This window comes from Mustela nivalis (assembly GCF_964662115.1).
Source record: "Mustela nivalis genome assembly, chromosome: 2".
Classification (NCBI taxonomy): domain Eukaryota; kingdom Metazoa; phylum Chordata; class Mammalia; order Carnivora; family Mustelidae; genus Mustela; species Mustela nivalis.
Genome location: NC_139021.1, coordinates 58,310,022 through 58,329,482, shown reverse-complemented (window position 1 = coordinate 58,329,482; position 19,461 = coordinate 58,310,022). Strand labels below are relative to the sequence as shown.

General features: G+C 35.2%; 1 protein-coding gene across 2 annotated transcripts in view; it reads right to left on the bottom strand.

Annotated features, from left to right (window-relative positions):
• Positions 1-1,899: 1,899 nt before the first annotated feature.
• Positions 1,900-19,461, bottom strand: part of UBE2W (ubiquitin conjugating enzyme E2 W) — a 78,379-nt gene continuing 60,817 nt past the window's right edge. For both annotated transcript variants that reach the window (XM_082719885.1, XM_082719886.1), the window contains exons 5-6: positions 17,397-17,472; positions 1,900-3,720 (exon numbers count right to left, since the gene is read on the bottom strand). In XM_082719885.1, coding sequence (XP_082576011.1) covers positions 3,707-3,720; positions 17,397-17,472 — 90 coding nt within the window. In that variant the 3' untranslated portion in view covers positions 1,900-3,706. The remainder of the gene's footprint in view (positions 3,721-17,396; positions 17,473-19,461) is intronic.

Below are 19,461 nucleotides of genomic sequence, written 5' to 3'. Positions count from 1 at the left end.
GATATGGGAAAGCCTCAGTTCTTTTTGAAAACCAATTTATATACACTTAATAAATCCTAAGCATTCAGCTAAAATATGTACAAAAAACTAAATAAAAGTGAGATTGAGATTGAGAAATATAAGCAGCAGTAACCATAAAGGCTTAGAACTAGTGACACTGAATTCTTTATTTAAAAAACTTCTGAACATACAATACCTCCTCTTCTCATCTATTTTTAGGAAGAAGCTTTAACAAGTTTTAAATATCTCAATTCTCAAAAACAATAGGCTTTTTAAAAAATAAGACTTGATTACCAGAAACAAGTAATATGTGGTTACATACCATTTGCATATCACTACTCATTTCCATTATTTGTCAATTCATCTTTGATGCAATCTGGAAATAATTAAGCAGTCACTAGATACCTGCTTTAGAATCTGAAGAAATTATTATTTGCCACAGGAATCTAATGATATATATTTGCATATATTTAAAATTTCAGAAGGGAAAAACTAATAAAACTATCCTAGTTATTTTATACCAAATATTTATATACCTAGTCAAAACAATAAGGATTAAGATCTTTCTCCAGATGAACTGTATATAAAAGCTATTTTAGCATTTTCTTTTGGGGATTAAAAAAAGCTTTATTTCTCTGCTAGCTAAAAGGAGGAATTCATCCACTACAAGTTAAGTCCTTTAGAGGTGAATATTAAATTCCTTAAGAGAACAGCCATAAAATTTATTTTAAAAAATTTATCTTAAAAAAAAGCTGAAAACCATTTCTTTCTTTAAAATCTATGGCATTAATACCTACTTCACATAATATTTTTGAGAGGGCACCAAGTTCATGATCTAAGCATGCAAAATAAGGAAAAGAATGTATCACTGCCTTAATAGAATTTGGCAAACCAGAAGAATGGCCTTAAAATAAATAAATAAATAAATAAATAGAGAGTACATATTGTCTAAATATGAAAGTATAATTCTGTAGGCCTATGCAGCAGATAGTGCCCCATGGAGCAAGGAAAGAGGGAAGTAGCATAATCCTATGTACATTTTCTTGGTATTCTGGTTGTTGTTCAACAACACATTACAGAGAAATATTCTTTTTATTATTACAAAGCCATTAAATGCCCTCTCTAGAGCAAAGACTTAGGTAAACGTCTTATGTCTTTTAATAATGTTTAACTTACATTTAAAATTAACTTAATTAAATCGACGTGCAAAGGAGTTTCCAATAATTCCTAAGTTCAAGGGAGTACTGCAATGAATAAGGTGTTACCTTATTGCAAATTCTGAATGGTTGGTATTCCTATATTTTAGGTACTTCATCTTATCTTCTCTTTAAACCATAAAATGTACTGAAATTATTTGGTTTCCTTTACTTTCCTCTACTTTGTTTTATTTTATGGTATCTCTATGTAGAGAAAGAGGTATGTTAAAATACTGCTTCTTTTATTTTAAAAAACTCAATTGAGGCTATATAAGACCTATTAATCTACAGGACAGCACTGTTAATCTTTGACCTGGTATATTAATTCCTTTGGTGACTAAATGTCACAGGTCATTTCTTTATAAAAGAATTTTAGTACGTGGACCAGCAATATGGAGAAAGATCACCCACCCCCACCCCTGAAAATGATCAAGTCAATCAGTAGTTTGGAGCAGTTGTGTAAAATATGAGAAATACATAATTTGCCGCTGCAGGTTTCATATTAAAAAGCAGTTAAAAATTAAGAGTAGCTCAAAGCATCCCAAAAAACATTTTCCGTCTTAGTTAAACAGGCCAAATGATAAGACTGATAGACTATTATGAGAACTTATGTGTATCTAGTCAAGAAAGAACAAAAAATGTGTTTAATTTTAAAAAGTGTTATTTGCTAACTATAGTATAAACAGTATCCACAATTTGGTGGCTGGCCATAGTTTTAATTTTTTTTTTTCAAGTTATTTCTACAGCAGACATATTTTTGAAGTCTACCCACCCCTGAGTTCAGCAATTATACTTTTAGAGTGTAAAATTATATGCCCTTAATTAACAACATGTACAAAGCTACAAAATGTCATCTATACAGAGATTAAAAACAATTTTGAAAATATTCCTTGCCAATTATTGATTGGATGTTTTGCTGGGGTACATACTTCAAACCTTTCAGCCAATTGGCCTTTATTTTTAAGCCCAAATTGATTCATATATTTATTCACTGCAGGATATGTCAAAAAGAGTGCAACAACAGGCATTAGTAAAAATAACATTGTAGTAGAAACAGATTTTTGCATATGTGAAAAGGTAATTTATAAAATACATAATTGCTTTTTAAAAAGAGAACCTAGTTGCAATATCATTAACTTACATGGAACTGAGAATTGGATGTTTCAACAATTTTTTTTTTTCTATAGAAAAATTTTATCTAGCTGTAAGCAAAGTCTTTTCAACAACAAGAAAACAAAATAAAACAAATCCCTCCAGGAAAAACTGTACGGTTATGTGAGACAAGTAAGCAAACATACCATTCTAGAGTGTACTTTTGCCTAAATTTTAAAATAAAAATGTCCACACTCTTTTGTTAAAACATTAAGCCTCTGTCAAAAATGTATTTCTTATTTTAGGGTACAGGATTAAAGGACAAAATGATACTTACAAGTAAAGAAAAAATTACAAGAAAAAACTTGACAAAAGCTTTTCAGTTGAAGTACTGTAACATTCAAACTTGACTTAAAACATAACAAAAGAAACAAAATTGCAAATGAAAACTCTTTATGGATTTTTCAAACATAAATAAATGAAATAGTGTTTAGGCAGTAGGGCTCATGCTGATGGCTAGCAGGAAGTAACAGAGTGTAGATTAATCTACTTGGAAAAATCGTTACTGTACAAACAAGCCCCAATTAAGGACTGCAGCAGTTTCATCCTCACTGCCATTGTTCTTACTTCCAAGATCAAGCCTTGATTCAACCGTTCATACCCTAGATTTACTCATACCTTTACTCCAGAGATTGAGGAACTATATACAACAAATGAATTTATTTTCACCATAGGGATAAACAATATTGTACCTCTCTGCCAATGTTACTTGAAAACCTTCCATGTCAAAACAATTTGACAGCAGATATAAACAATTCAATAAATACGCAATGATCTTTCATTACAGTCCTTTAAAGACGCATGTTAATTCATGCTGTTAAACCTTAGGATCACAGTGCATAGAATCCAAATATAAACAGTTGGGGTGACTTTCAAAGTAATGTTGGATCCCTCACTTTATTTATAATCCCATTATAACCAGTAAGTTCATTTCATAGGCCCTATCATGCATTAATTATTGGGTGGCAGGAGTTAATGAAAATTTTTCCTGTTTAACGTCCATTGCCGGCAATGAACGTCCCAAAACCGCCAAGGAAGTCATTGTTATTGCACAATACATGAGGACCTGGAACTTTTCCAAAAGCTTAAAAAAATAAAAATAAAAAATGGAATTATATTGACATTTCCTGACACCTGCATTAATACTGTATGACTAATAAAAGCATGTCAGTTGCCTGGACTGAACCAGCGATCAACATGCGCCCAGAATGCACACGAGTAAAAATGCAGTAAAAGGAAGTAGTCTTCATTGCCTATAGGTCACTTCCAGTCAAAGGTTAAAGTTCAAAGACTGAATGATCAAAGTGCTCATTTTCTCAGTAGGACTATCTTCTGCTAGGAGGATGATAACAGTGGCATCAACAAGTATCATCTTTAAGAAAAGGAGAGAAAAAGACAATTAAAAAAGTCAAACATGCATAAGTAAAATCCATACAAGTTAGTCTAACAGAAATAATTTCAAGAAGAACATGGTTTACATGTCTGACTTGCCTCCCCCAATCTTTACAAATAAAAAGTCCCATTTGTGTTCAATTATATAATAACAAACAAATCAAGTTCCATTCTTTCACAGAAATAGTAGTTCACACAAGTCTTAAATGATGCACCAGTATGTTAGTTCTATTTAAAATAATAAATTGATTATGTTAGCACATATTAAGGATTTATCAGTCGTGAAGAGTTCTTTTATGAGCAACAATTTTAAGTTGTAATGAGATAGGAAGTAAACTCCTGACGAACAATGTCATAGTATTTAACACAGGATAATCCATGTTTTGTCTTTATAAAGGAAATAACTTCACAAATGAGGCACAATTAACAAATTAATTAATACACTGTTAATGTTTAAGTGTATTTTCTAAAGATAAATTAATAACATTTTTAGCAAATATAAATACATATACAAACGAGGCTATTAAAAAAAAAACACCTCACAGATTTAATAATGTCTTCTGATAACCTCAACACATTATGTAAGATTGAGGAGTTCCTAACTTATTTTACAAAATTATTTCACAAGACATATCTGAAGGATTTATTTTGAGGACTGGTTACTCTTCAGAAAGCAGCTTTAGAAAGAAGACAGACTAATGGCAACTACCCAAGAGTTGTGAAAGCTCTCAAGGAGAGTGCTGCTGAAAAACTGGCCATAATACTTTACAAACTATTCCACCTTAGGATCCATACACTGTTAATAAAACTCAATGAAAACTAAAAACCAGTAAATCTGATTTCTATACTGGGCAAACTCACAGACTATTACTCTATATTTTAATGCCAATCTAAAGGGTGAAATATACTAGATTTTTAAAATACATCATCAGAAATCTTTAAAGAAAATATCTTTAATAAGAAAATAAGAGGACAGCCTATAGCTTCTAAGTGTCACATCAAAGTATCTGTTTCTTAAATTACTATGGAACTTGGAACAACAAGGAGATATGGATGCCATGGATGCAGAACAAACTTAAGAATATAAAGAGGGTCCTTAAAACATCACTCTTCCAACGGAGTAATTTATAACTCCAGGGTCCTTGGAAAAAAAAAAAAATAAAACTAATCACACAGACCTCTAAGCTAAGAGATGGCACTAAATTCTACCTAATAAGTCAAACCTTAAGTATTCTAACACATGACAATGTATACAGTAAGAAAAGTTAGACAAAATTCAACCTGAACATCAAGTACCTAATTAATCACCAATAATAAGATCTTATCTCCAAAAGGTATATCATCTTTGATAAACTACAACATAAATGTATTTCCATCAGGTTGTTCATTCTGAAGTACTCCAGTATAGTAAGTGCTGTAGAATGTGCTACAATCCACCAAAATGATTAAGAAATCCATATAAAGCTATTCTCCCTAGCCCAATCCCTACCTTGGATTAGATGTTTAAAAAACAAACAAACAAACAAACAAAAAACCGACTAATATTCCCTGGCTTGAATACTCTATCTTTAGAGAAATAAACTTATTAGTAAGTTTTGAAAATAGAGTTCTAGGGCGCCTGGGTGGCTCAGTGGGTTAAGCCGCTGCCTTCGCCTCCGGTCATGATCTCAGGGTCCTGGAATCGAGTCCCATATTGGGCTCTCTGCTCAGCGGGGAGCCTGCTTCCCTCTCTCTCTCTCTCTCTCTCTCTGTCTGCCTCTCCGTTTATTTGTGATTTCTCTCTGTCAAGTAAATAAATAAAATCTTTAAAAAATAAATTAATTAATTAAAAAAAAAGAAAATAGAGTTCTATTATCTCTGATAGTTGGACCCACAGGGACACAATGACTTAAACATTACAAATCTGTCACAGCTCTAAGTAATCAAAGAATCTACAAGCAAATACTTAAGTATGGAGACAAGTATGAGCTAAAGCCATGGCTAACTTTTCCCCAAATAAAAAGGCCATCACTAAGAAGTAAAAAATCCATTTGTTATCAAAAGGAATACTGTTTCCTAGCTAGATGAAAAAACATTATTGAATCTAAGATGGTTTACAAAAAAAAAGTTTTTAGAGCAAACCCATCGTGGATCAAGACAAATATAAGTCTGTAAAACATGATCAAAGAATTCAATAAGTAAAGGCAGTCCTAAGGGGGAAATACATATCCATCCAAGCCTCCCTCAAAAAAAGGAACAATCCAGAACACAGCAGCTGTCTCTGCACCTTAAAGAACTGGAGAATCAACAACAAATCAAACCAACTCCACACATAAGAAGGGAAATCATCAAGATTAGAGCTGAGATCAATGAGGTAGAAAGCAAAGATACAGTAGAACGTATCAATGAAACTAGAAGTTGGTTTTTTGAAAGAATCAATAAGATCGATAAGCCATTGGCCACACTAATCCAAAAGAAAAGAGAGAAAGCCCAAATTCATAAAATTATGAGTGAAAAGGGAGAGATCACAACTAACACCAAGGAAGTAGAAACAATCATCAGAAGTTATTATCAACAGTTATATGCCAATAAGCTTAGCAACCTTGATGAAATGGATGCATTCCTGGAAAACTATAAACTCCCCAAATTGATGTAACTAGTAACAAGATTGAAGCAGTGATCAAAAACCTCCCAACAAACAAGAGCCCAGGACCTGACGGATTCCCTGGAGAATTCTACAAAACTTTCAAAGAAGAAATAACACCTATTCTCCTGAAGCTGTTTCCAAAAATTGAAGCAGAAGGAAAATTTCCAGACTCTTTCTATGAAGCCAGCATTACCCTGATCCCCAAACCAGGCAAAGACCCTACCAAAAAGGAGAATTTCAGACCAATATCACTGATGAATATGGATGCTAAGATTCTCAACAAGATCCTAGCAAACAGCATCCAACAGCACATTAAAAAGATTATCCACCATGACAAGGTTATTCATTCCTGGGCTAGAAGGATGGTTCAACATTTGCAAATCAATCAATGTGATAGAACAAATTAATAAGAGAAGAGAGAAGAACCACATGGTCCTCTCAATTGATGCAGAAAAAGCATTTGACAAAATCCAGCATCCATTCCTGATTAAAACGCTTCAAAGTATAGGGATAGAGGGAACATTCCTGAACTTCATAAATGCTATCTATGAAAGACCCACAGCAAATATCATCCTCAATGGGAAAAAGCTTGCAGCCTTCCCGTTGAGATCAGGAACAAGACAAGGATGCCCACTTTCACCACTCTTGTTCAACATAGTATTAGAAGTCCTAGCAACAGCAATCAGACAACAACGAGAAATAAAAGGTATCCAAATAGGCAATGAAGAAGTCAAACTCTCTCTCTTCGCAGATGACATGATTCTTTATATGGAAAACCCAAAAGACTCCACCCCCAAACTACTAGAACTCATACAGCAATTCAGCAACGTGGCAGGATACAAAGTCAATGTGCAGAAATCAGTGGCTTTCTTATACACTAACAATGAAAATACAGAAAAGGAAATTAGAGAATCGATTCCATTTACTATAGCACCAAGAACCATAAGATACCTGGGAATAAACCTAACCAAAAAGGTAAAGGATCTGTACTTGAGGAACTACAGAACACTCATGAAGGAAATTGAAGAAGACACAAAAAGATGGTAGACCCTTCCATGCTCTTGGATCGGAAGAATAAACATTGATAAAATGTCTATACTGCCTAGAGCAATCTATACTTTTAATGCCATTCCAATAAAAATTCCACCAGTATTCTTCAAAGAGCTGGAGCAAATAATCCAAAAATTTGTATGGAATCAAAAGAGACCCCAAATTGCTAAGGAAATGTTGAAAAACAAAAATAAAACTGGGGGCATCACATTACCTGATTTCAAGCTTTATTACAAAGCTGTGATCACCAAGACAGCATGGTACTGGCATAAAAACAGACACATAGACCAGTGGAACAGGGTAGGGAGCCCAGATATGGACCCTCAACTCTATGGTCAATTAATCGTCGACAAAACAGCAAAAAATATACAGTGGAAAAAAGACAATCTCTTCAATAAATGGTGCTGGGAAAACTGGACAGCTGTATGTAGAAGAATGAAACTCGACCATTCTCTTAGACCGTACACAAAGATAAACTCAAAATGGATAAAAGACCTCAACGTGAGACAGGAATACATCAGAATCCTAGAGGAGAACATAGGCAGTAATCTCTTCGATATCAGCCACAGCAACTTCTTTCAAGATATGTCTCCAAAGGCAAAGGAAACAAAAGCGAAAATAAACTCAAAAGCTTCTGCACAGCAAAGGAAACAGTCAGAAAAACAAAGAGGCAACCCACGGAATGGGAGAAGATATTTGCAAATGACAGTACAGACAAAAGGTTGATATCCAGGATCTATAATGAACTCCTCAAACTCAACACACACAAAACAGGCAATCATATCAAAAAATGGGCAGAAGATATGAACAGACACTTCTCCAATGAAGACATACAAATGGCTATCAGACACATGAAAAAATGTTCATCATCACTAGCCCTCAGGGAGATTCAAATTAAAACCATATTGAGATATCACCTTACACCAGTTAGAATGGCCAAAATTAACAAAACAGGAAACAACATGTGTTGGAGGGGATGTGGAGAAAAGGGAACCCTCTTACACTGTTGGTGGGAATGCAGGTTGGTGCAGCCTCTTTGGAGAACAGTGTGGAGATTCCTCAAAAAATTAAAATCAGAACTTCCCTATGACCCTGCAATTGCACTCCTGGGTATTTACCCCAAAGATACAGATGTCGTGAAAAGAAGGGCCATCTGTACCCCAATGTTTATAGCAGCAATGGCCACGGTCGCCAAACTATGGAAAGAACCAAGATGCCCTTCAATGGATGAATGGATAAGGAAAATGTGGTCCATAGACACTATGGAGTATTATGCCTCCATCAGAAAGGATGAATACCCAACTTTTGTAGCAACATGGACAGGACTCAAAGAGATTATGCTGAGTGAAATAAGTCAAGCAGAGAGAGTCAATTATCATATGGTTTCACTTATTTGTGGAGGGTAACAAATAGCATGGAGGACATGGGGAGATAGGAGAAGGGAGTTGGGGGAAATTGGAAGGGGAGGTGAATCATGAGACTATGGACTCTGAAAAACAATCTGAGGGGTTTGAAGTGGTGGTTGGGGGCTGGGAGGTTGGGGTACCAGGTGGTGGGTATTACAGAGGGCACAGATTGCATGGAGCATTGGGTGTGGCGAAAAAATAATGAATACTGTTATGCTGAAAATAAATAAATTAATTAAAAAAAAAAACCTCAATATTTCTAACCTCTTGACTAAATATTTGTAGCAAGATGAAGGCCTGAAAAAAAAGTCTCAGGTTAACCATTTAAATTTTTTTCTAGAACTGTAGAAGCCCTTATTAAAAGTATACCCTCAAATATAATATACAAATAACCAGTTCCAAAGAGATGACATCTATCATGGCTAACTTCACTGACTTTTGGGAAATATGAGTGAGAGAGAACTACATTAGAAGAAGGTCAGTTAGTTTTCCCCAGAGCATAAAACCTATCACATTTTAATGGACTTCACAACCATCATATTATATTGGAGACTACCTCCCTGGATATTCCCAAAGACTAAAGACTAGAAGAAAAGGAACACAGTAGTAAGTAGATATGAAGTAGGATTTCACTTCCAAGACAAAACTAAATCTTTGGAGCACCTGGGTGGTTCGGTTGGTTAAGCGACTACCTTAGGTTCAGGTCATGATCCTGGAGTCCTGGGATCAAGTCCGGCATAGGGGCTCCCTGCTCAGCGGGGAGTCTGCTTCTCCCTTTGCCCCTCCCTCCTCTTGTGCTCTCTCTCTCATTCTTTTTTTCAAATAAATAAAATACTTTTTTCAATGAATTTTTAAAAAGATTTTATTTATTTGTCAGAGAGAGAAAGAGTGAGCACAAGCAGGGAGAGCAGCAGGCTCCCCGCTGAGCTGGGAGCCTACCCAATGTAGGACTCGATCCTAGGACTCTGGGATCATGACCTGAGCCAAATGCGGGCACTTAACCAACTGAGCCACTCAGGCGTCCCATAAATAAAAATCTTAAAAACAAAACTAAACTAAACTAAATCTTTTTTTTTTAAAAAAAGATTTTATTTATTTATTTGTCAAAGAGAGTGAGCACAGGCAGAGTGGCAGGCAGAGGCAGAGGGAGAAGCAGGCTCCGCGATGAGCGAGGAGCCCGATGTGGGACTCGACCCCAGGATGCTGAGATCATGTCCTGAGCCAAAGGCTGCTGCTCAACCAACTGAGTCACCCAGACGTCCCTAAACTAAATCTTTACACATAGGTTTGTATCTCAGCAGTTTTAGGAATTAAAGGTTTTTTTGTTTGCTTTTATGAATCAACTAAGAAAGATTCCACAGAAGACAACAGAATTGTTATCCAGCAAGAAATAAAAGGAAAAAAACTGCTAGACTAAGTAAAATCTGGAATTAGAAATTTAGAAAGTGATTCTCTAATCCTAAAAGGTACTGCAAATGTAAAAAAAAGTTCACAAATAATTAGGTAATTCTATGGACAGCTATAAGGCAGGAAATTTTGTTAATACTAGTCTGATATGACTGTGTTCCTATCACCTAATAATCCTTAGAATTTTTATAGTAAATGTTCCAGCTGAATGGAACCAGAATAGTCTACAGTTTTGTAAAACAAGATATTCTCTACTCCTCCCCAAATTTATAAACTTAACAGTTTATTGGACGTAACAACTAAACATAATGCCAATCTATTTCCTGTAAGCCTAGTCTTCTGAAGCCAATACTCAATTACAGTCTTGAGCTATACTGCTCAATTTTGTATCACGTTAAGGAAAATGCTTCAGGAACTAGATCAGTACTGCCATCTGTGGAAAGCAATCACTTATGAAACCAAGTTGTGTATGTTTAATCTGGATGCTAGGAAACAGATGGATCATATTATTAATGAATTCTATTATCTATCTTATTGAAGTATTTTTATGGTCCCATAAAAAGATACTTTTTATCTTTTTCAAGCGCAATTATGTCTATTGTATGATTTTAAACTTTGACGCTCATTCATTCATTTGTGTACTAAACTGTATAACATTTGTTTTCTATGGACCATTCTAGCCCTGAACTATAGGTCAATTCCTCAGCCCCTTTGTATGCTGAAATGAATTATCTATTCAAATACTTATTTTGGTTACTACCCTTTGTTAATTTTTAAATTTTTTTTAATTAAAGATTTTATTTATTTATTTGACAGAGAGAAATCACAAGTAGACGGAGAGGCAGGCAGAGAGAGAGAGAGGGAAGCAGGTTCCCCGCTGAGCAGAGAGCCTGATGCAGGACTCGATCCCAGGACTCTGAGATCATGACCTGAGCCAAAGGCAGTGGCTTAACCCACTGAGCCACCCAAGCGCCCCAATTTTTTATTTTTAAACCTATTGTGTTTAATTGATTTTTCAAAGCATATGGGCCTCTGGCTAAATTTACAACACAGAATATTTGTATTCCAAGGCAGATATGACCTTAACCCTTTAGTGAATAGAAACTGTAAAAGTAATAAAATTCTGGAGAACAGGTTGATAGCAAACTCAAAGTAACAATAAGGAGTATGTATTCACATATCTATAACTTTTTACAGTTTAATAGGAGCTAGAGAGAAGTTCAAAAGAAATGCAAACAGGGTGCCTGGGTGGCTCAGTGGGTTAGGCCTCTGCCTTTAGCTCAGCTCCTGGGATGGAGCCCTGTGTCAGGCTCTCTGCTCAGCGGGGAGCCTGCTTCCCACCTCCCTCTGCCTGCCTCTCTGCCTGCTTGTAATCTTTCCCTGTCAAACAGATCAATAAAAATCTTAAAAAAAAAAAAAAATAAGAAAAGAAAAGAAATGCAAACAGAAATGCCTACGGTATGATACCACAAGTAACAGTAGGGTAGCAGTTGACTGGCCTACATTTTCTTTTCTTTTTTTTTTTTTTTTAAAGATTTTATCTATCTATCTATTTATTTATTTGACAGACAGAGATCACAAGCAGGCAGAGATGCAGGCAGAGAGAGAGAGCAGGAAGCAGGCTTCCCCGCTGAGCAGAGAGCCCAATGCGGGGCTCGATCCCAGGATCCTGGGATCCTGACCCGAGCCAAAGGCAGAGGCCTTAACCCACTGAGCCGCCACCCAGGTGCCCCTGGTCTACATTTTCAAGATATACCAACAATGTGGAAGATAGTTTAAGTTGAAAGAGACTTTTTTCGCAAGAACTTAACACTGGTTATTTGGCAGCTCAATTTTGGTGTATCAGTGGAAACCTACTCTTCTATAACCAGGACATCTACTGAAATGCCAAATTACTGTTTTTCATTAATAGAGCATCCATCCTGCATCCAGGAAGCCCTCTCTAAAGCACACAGATATTACGAATCTAAACCCAAACCTCTCTTGCCTCTTTGATTCCAAATACTGAGAAACACTCTGACCCATGTTGACCCAAGTATGTTGGTTAGCACCACACAGGACTATGGAGCATGTACCTGAGGACTATAATTCTGCTTGGCTTATAAAAACTGAAATGTTAAGTGTTTCAGTGAGTTCATCTAATTCCAAGCAAGACTTTGCTCAGTCTCTGATCTTTTTATTAAGGTCTGCAGGTCACATCAGGACTCTGATTTGACCTTATAATCCTTTCAGAATTAGGTGATGCTAAGAAATAACAAGAGTCGATATTTCTTGATAATTTGTTGTTGTAAGGAGAATATGATTAATCCATGAAGATCTTTTTGGAACTAAAGCAGCTAAACAGAAAAACACAAGCTGACATCTGGAAAGATCAAAAACAGAGCAGACACGTTTTGCTTTATGAGTTAGCATGACTTAAAAGATTTTCCAATTTCAAATATAAGGCCAACGTGAGCTATTTTTCACATTGTTATAACTCACTCTGAAATGTATAAAGGCAAAGATAATATATGCTACACAGCTGAAATGCTTTAGTTTTTTAAAGGTGGAGGAAAAATTCAAGGAAGATTGTCTACACCCAGTCCCCTTTATGAAAGAGCAGTTGCTCTATCATGTCAAAGTATAACTAGTATTACATGCACTTGATTTCATATGAGGATCACTCCTGGAACAAACTGTTGACTTAAAGGGGGATTCTGGGAAAGGAATGATTTAGATATGCAAAATCCAAGCATGAGTAGAAAAACATATTGAGATATGAATAATCACCGTAAGTCAATAAACTGGGATGTTTTAAACAGAATTATCTGTAAATGAAAACAATTTATCTGTACCTGGGACTGGGACCTGAACCAGAATAATCATAATTTAGTTGAAATATTATTCAGTCCTTTTAAGATGGCTAATTTGTACTGGGGGGAGAGGGGAGGGAGACACTTTTAATCTGTTTATTGAATAAAATGAATTCTTACACAAACCCTGGACTATTATACATTAAGAGGCTAATTTGGGGATGCCTAGGTGGCTCAGTTGGTTAAGCATTTGCCTTTGGCTCAGGTCATGATCCCAGGATCCTGGAATTGAGCCCCATGTTGGGCTCCTTGCTCAGTGGGGAGTCTGCTTCTCCCTCCCTTTCTGTCTCTCCCCATCACTCGCTCTTTCCCTATCTCAAATAAATAAACAAAATCTTTAAAAAGGCGGGGGGGGGGCAATTTAGTTTGAAAAGCCTCTCGGTATTTCTGAGCTAAGGTGGAAAATTTAATAGCTTAAACTACTAAAAGGCTTTTCTACTTTAGTCATGAAAGTAAAAAATTTCTTAGTTAATAGGTTAAAAACTACCATAAAAAACTTATATGAAGTGTATTTTATTTTAAAGAATTTATATTTCTAGTTTCACTATGTGACCTTTCTCCATTTCTTATCAAAAGCACATAACGAAAAATTCTGTGAATAATCTCAGAGAAAGGACTTCTCATAAATCCTTTCAACTATAAAAAGGAGCATCAGAGGGCCTGAAAGATTGTAATCTTTCTGAAATTTCCCTACTAGGGAGGAAGGAAAGGGGAAAAAACAGGAATATACTATCTAACATCGGGACAGGACAGAATGGTAAAGAAGGTTACACTTTCAAAATAAAGGTTTTTTTTTTTCCTTTTCCTTTCCTTTTTTTTTTTTTTTTTTTTTTTTGAGAGAGAGAGAAATAGAATGCATACAAGCGGGGGGTGGGGGAGGGCAGAGGGAGAGACAGGCTCCCTACTGAGCAGGAGCCGTATGCAGGACTTGATCCCCGGACCCTGAGATCATGACCCGAGCTGAAGGCAGACACCTAACTACTGAGCCACCCAGGTGTCCCAAATGAATGTATTTTTAAAATTCATTACTCCAAGACAATTTCCTCTCAAGTTTTATTAGAAAACTCCAGTGGTTTCCCATCCAAGTACTAACCAGGCCCGACCCTGCTTAGCTTCCAAGATCAGACGAGATCAGTGTGGTATGGCCGTAGACAAAACTCCAGTGGTTTAAAAACACTATGGAAGGGCACCTGGGTGGCTCAGTGGGTTAAAGCCTCTGCCTTTGGCTCAGGTCATGATCCCAGGGTCCTGGAATCCAGGACTGCATCAGGCTCTCTGCTCAGTGGGGATCCTGCTTCCCTTCCCCTCTCTCTGCCTGCTTCTCTGCCTACTTGTGATCTCTATCAAATAAATAAATCAAATCTTTTAAAAAAATAAATAAATAAAAATAAAAACACTATGGAAAAGACAATGGGGGATTTTTCTATTATTAGTGAAGCTAGGTTGGAAAAGAGTAACTATACTATCTTTAGAACTTTGACACTTTAAAAAATGTTTGATTTAGCTGTGTTTGTCAATATTCTTGATCGATTGATCCTAACTTTTTATGAATCTGGGAACTTTCTATGCTAAGACCAATTTTTTTCCCTTTCTTTCTTTTTTTTTTTTCAGAAGGGCTCCTCAGAAGGGCACAGAGAAAAGAGGCAGTTTGGTTTTTGGTCCTAAAAGGCAAGAAGATGAGAAAGAATGAGAAGCCAGCAATGTAAATTGAAGTAAAGGGCTGTAGGTCTTGTTAAGTGTTTTAGCAGACTTTAAGTGCTCAGAAAGAATTAAGTCTGATTATTAATTCATTTTATACAGAAAGCTGTCCCTTTATACCTCAGGATCCCTGAAACAGTAGTTCTCAAGTGACAACCACCATCAGAATTACCTGACGATTTCTTGAAAACTAAAACAAAACCAGCATTCCAAGCACAGTAATACAGTTTATTAGATTCTTTCAAAGAGAAAGTAATCAGCAAGACTTTGGTGAAAGAGTTCCCAAGAGGGTGTGTGCAGGGCAAGGACTGGTTGAGGCAGGAGGGTGTTTTTGTATGTGCCTGTGCAGGATTCATTCCAGAAAAATAGCACATGGAGGATAAGAAATAAAGTATATTATAATGCTCCACTGAACATTCCACTGTATAAAACACTTCTTGTTTTAAAGATGATTTCCTTAGGATGGATTCTCAGAAGTTTGGTAACTGAGACAAAAGCCTTGAATCTTAAATTTAAGCTTGTTAAATATTGCTGAACTTGCTATACCAACAGCAAATAGGAGAGTACTGTTTTATTCTACCCTGTACTCTTTTCTGGCACTGCACTCATTTTACTCAACTCTGCAATTCAATAACAGTTTCAAAATACGAAATCTGTAATTACTTTACTGTGAACTTTTTGGTCTACACTTTTAATTGTATGTATTATGTTAAGCAATTTTCATAAATGGTCTTTATTTTTAATAAGCTCTAATTGTTTTTCACATTTTTAAACCTTATGCTGACTGTGCTTTGAGATTTTTCCAGGGGTGCCTGGGTGGCTCAGTTGTTAAGTGTCACCCTTCAGCCTAGGTCCTAGGATGGAGCCACATGTCGGGCTTCCGGCTCAGCAGGAAGCCTGCTTTTCCCACTCCCCCTGCTTGTGCTCTCTCTCTTACTGCCTGTCAAATAAATAAATTAAATCTTTAAAATAAATAAATAAATAAAAGGTTTTCTAAAAGGTTTAAATTTCCATACAACTATTTAATTTCTGATTCCTTTTAACTTCAGAAATTCTTCCTTTATCCAAACTGATACTCAGCTTAAAAAAAAAAAAATACATTTTTTTTGTTTTCTTAAAAAAAAATTTCAATCCACAAGGAAGAGTTTACATATGAAGTAAAAATTTAAATATTTTTTTCCCAAGATGATTACCAAGTTCCTAACAGGATTACTTACTAAATAGTCTTTTCCTCATTGGTTTTGTGACATCCAACTGATTATATATTCAAATCTTACATAAAGACAGAGCTAATTTATAGGAATATGGCCTTTCCCCCTTACCTTTGTGAAACTTGTTATTAAAAATAGAAATACAAATACAAATAGAAAGTAATTCTATTTTGATGTCTACTCTTGCATTAATATGTTTTGGTATCTGGTAGACCAATTCTCATTCATTATCCTTTAGTTCAAAATCCAAACAGCTCTTCTTGCCTATTAGTCTTCCCCAAACTTTGAAACACCCACCCATCATTCCACTGGAATTTTACTAAGTTATATTAAACCTGTAATTTGTAAAGACTATACATTTTTCTATAATACTGGTTTGTCATCAAATATCTTTATTTTTTCATAGCTCTTCCAAGTTTCGTCATTTTTCTTCTAGATCATCTATAGTTGTCATTAACATTAGCTGGAATATTTATCTGTTGGCTCTCAAAAATGGCATTCTTTCACTGTGTTTTCTAACTTGTAACTGCTGATGTAGTGCTATGTTGATTTTAATAATCACTTATCAACACCTAACAGAACTCTTATAATTTAAGAAGTTGTTAAATGACTCAAACTAACTCAGTTAACAAGTTTCACAAAGGTAAGGGGGAAAGGCCATATTCCTATAAATTAGCTCTGTGAATTCTAATTTCTTATTAGACTAACATTTATAAAAGAAAAATAAGGGAAATGCTCTTATGGATACAAAAATCACAGGGGATATTTTCTGTTCACGCACTTCAAAAAGAACATTGAGGAATATAAAATTTTGTTTTGAATTTCAAATACACCTCTTTAGGGAGGCAGTGAGGTCAGTTTAGAAAAGATGCTTGCAGTTTTCAATTATAAAGCTATTAGCACTCTCCCAACAAAAACAATAAGATAACATTAGTGAGAATACTGTACTCATATAGCTACAGTCATAAGAAAACACAAATTTTTGAGGACTATTAGAACAGGAAGAGCTTTCTTTAATTAAATGGGCCATCTCTCACAATGTGTACTAAGTACAGTACCAGATTAATTTCGAAAGACATCAAAACTTCTATTTCAAGTAATAGGTTTCCCAATAACTAATTCCATCTGGAGATTATTAAGGACCCTTTTTAAAGTAATAAAATGGTAGCATTTCAGAATGTTAAAGCAATTTTAGATTTTACTTGTATGGTAGCCATGATTTTATGTGCTCCATTAAAAATCTAGTCCAACATCTCCTTTAAATGGCTTCACATTTTAAAGACTCTTCTCCATATTACAAAACTACATTAGTTATATATTCCTTTCTTTACTGCAAGCAAACAGATATATAATCCTTCAAACCAAAATGCTATGAAGTTATTATTCTAAAATAAAACTGTGCTTACCATGATACCACCATTTTGTTTTCTTTGGATTCTTGTTACATGTTCGAACATAAAAAGAATTATCTGGTGGTCGTCTCTGAAACCAAAAGGAGTTTAAATAAGAGAAGTTGTAAAATGGAAGAAAAAACTTTAGCAGAATTATTACATTGTCTAAAAACAATATAAATGCTGATGTGGCGCAACTGAAATAATATATTCCAGGAAAAGTAGACCCTTGACACTGAAACTTAAAAAATAAATAAAAACAGGGGCATGTATGTGTGATTTGGATTAGGTTCCAGTGGGATTACTAGAGAATGACTATTAACCCAAAGTGGCAGCATTAGGTTTTAAGGAATTTTGGTTCCATTTATTTTATCTAATTAAAAACCAGAAAAGTCTATCTAAACTCAGTTTGTCTGAGAAATTAATAGCAACTTATAAACCTCCAGTAAGGTAAACATCACCAAGGACAGACCAAAGGATTCAGTTTGCAAACAATCTATGAGGAAAAAGGGGAAAAAGCTATCTTGGCATTTCTGCCATATATATGCCCAACTAGCACAATATTACATACATATGGCAGTCCTGCAAGGGAGCTACAGCAGAAATAGTGATGCCAACAACAATGAAGATAAATTTTGGACGGGAATTTTCCTGAAAACTGTTGGACTGACCAGACATGAGAAATACTGTGAGTCGGGGAGCCTGAGTGGCTCGGTAGGTTAAAGCCTCTGCCTTCAGCTCAGGTCATGATCCCAGGGTTCTGGGAACAAGCCCCACATGGGGCTCTCTGTTCAGCAGGGAGCCTGCTTCTTCCTCTCTCTCCCTGCGATCTCTATCAAATAAGTAATAATAAAAAAAAAAAGAAAGAAATACTGTGAGTCTCTACAAAAATATGGAAACATGTCAAATTTGTATTAAAGCTACTGAGCACAGGTTAGGAGATAAGTCCAACCAAAAACCAATAGTGAGTAGGACTGCCTAGACAGCAGGTAGGGAAACAGGCAGTCTACCTGGCACTTCTACAACTCACGTACAGAACTCTGATCTTAATTGAGCCTAATAATGCCCTTACAAGTTATTATTAATAGTAACTTAAGAAAAGGGAAGAGTAGAGTTTATGTTAAACTACCCAAAGATTACCCTGCTGATAAAGTTTGAGAAAATATCTGAAAAAGTATCATGAAATTAGATGCCTGACTACTTTAAAGAATAGATCATCTGTTGCTAGCAACTTGCTACCCTATTGCAATTTGCAGGACAACTGCTATTTGTCCTGCAAACCATAATCTGTGTTAATGTGGAATAAATTGCTACCACTGTAACAAATAACTTCATAAATTCATTTTCTCTGTATACTGGTTAGAACCCAATCTTCAAAAACAAAGAAAACAAAACCAACAACCAATCTTAAAAAAAAAAAAAAAAAAAAAAAATTAAGGAAGAAAAAAACACTCATTCTATGTGCTTAAGAATATAACCAAACTGGTAAGAGATCACAGACATTTGTTTCTTATATAGATTTGGTTTTATATAAAATGATGGATTACCAAAATTGTTTTAGGAATGGAATACAAGCTAGAAAGTTTAGACTATCTGTATTATAAGGGCACAAAGAATATATGGTAGATTACTGAAAGACTTCTCAATATCAGAAATTACTTTTAATCTACTGAAATCTACCTGACATGATGGATTTAAATGCCTTCAATTGAGGAAAACATCCCTGACTACGAAAATGAAAATTGGAATCAAAGAATTATGAATAAATCAAAGTTCCCAAATACTTATACTAAAAATTAAAATTTGTACTCAAGTTAAATATTTAAGTGAAACTCATAGAACCACATTGACCACAGAATAAAATTCGCCTGTTTTAAAAAAGTTTTTGAATATAAATGTTAAGATCAAAAAATAAAGAAAAGAAAAGAAAAGAAAAAAGTTTTTGGTGGGCGGTTAGAAGACTTTTAAAAGCTTATTTGGAGCTAGATCCCCTCAGTTCCAAAACAAGTCTCCTCTTCATCTTTATAACCTAGTACTTATTAGCACAGTAGAAACAGTACTTACTAGGTTCCTAATAAAC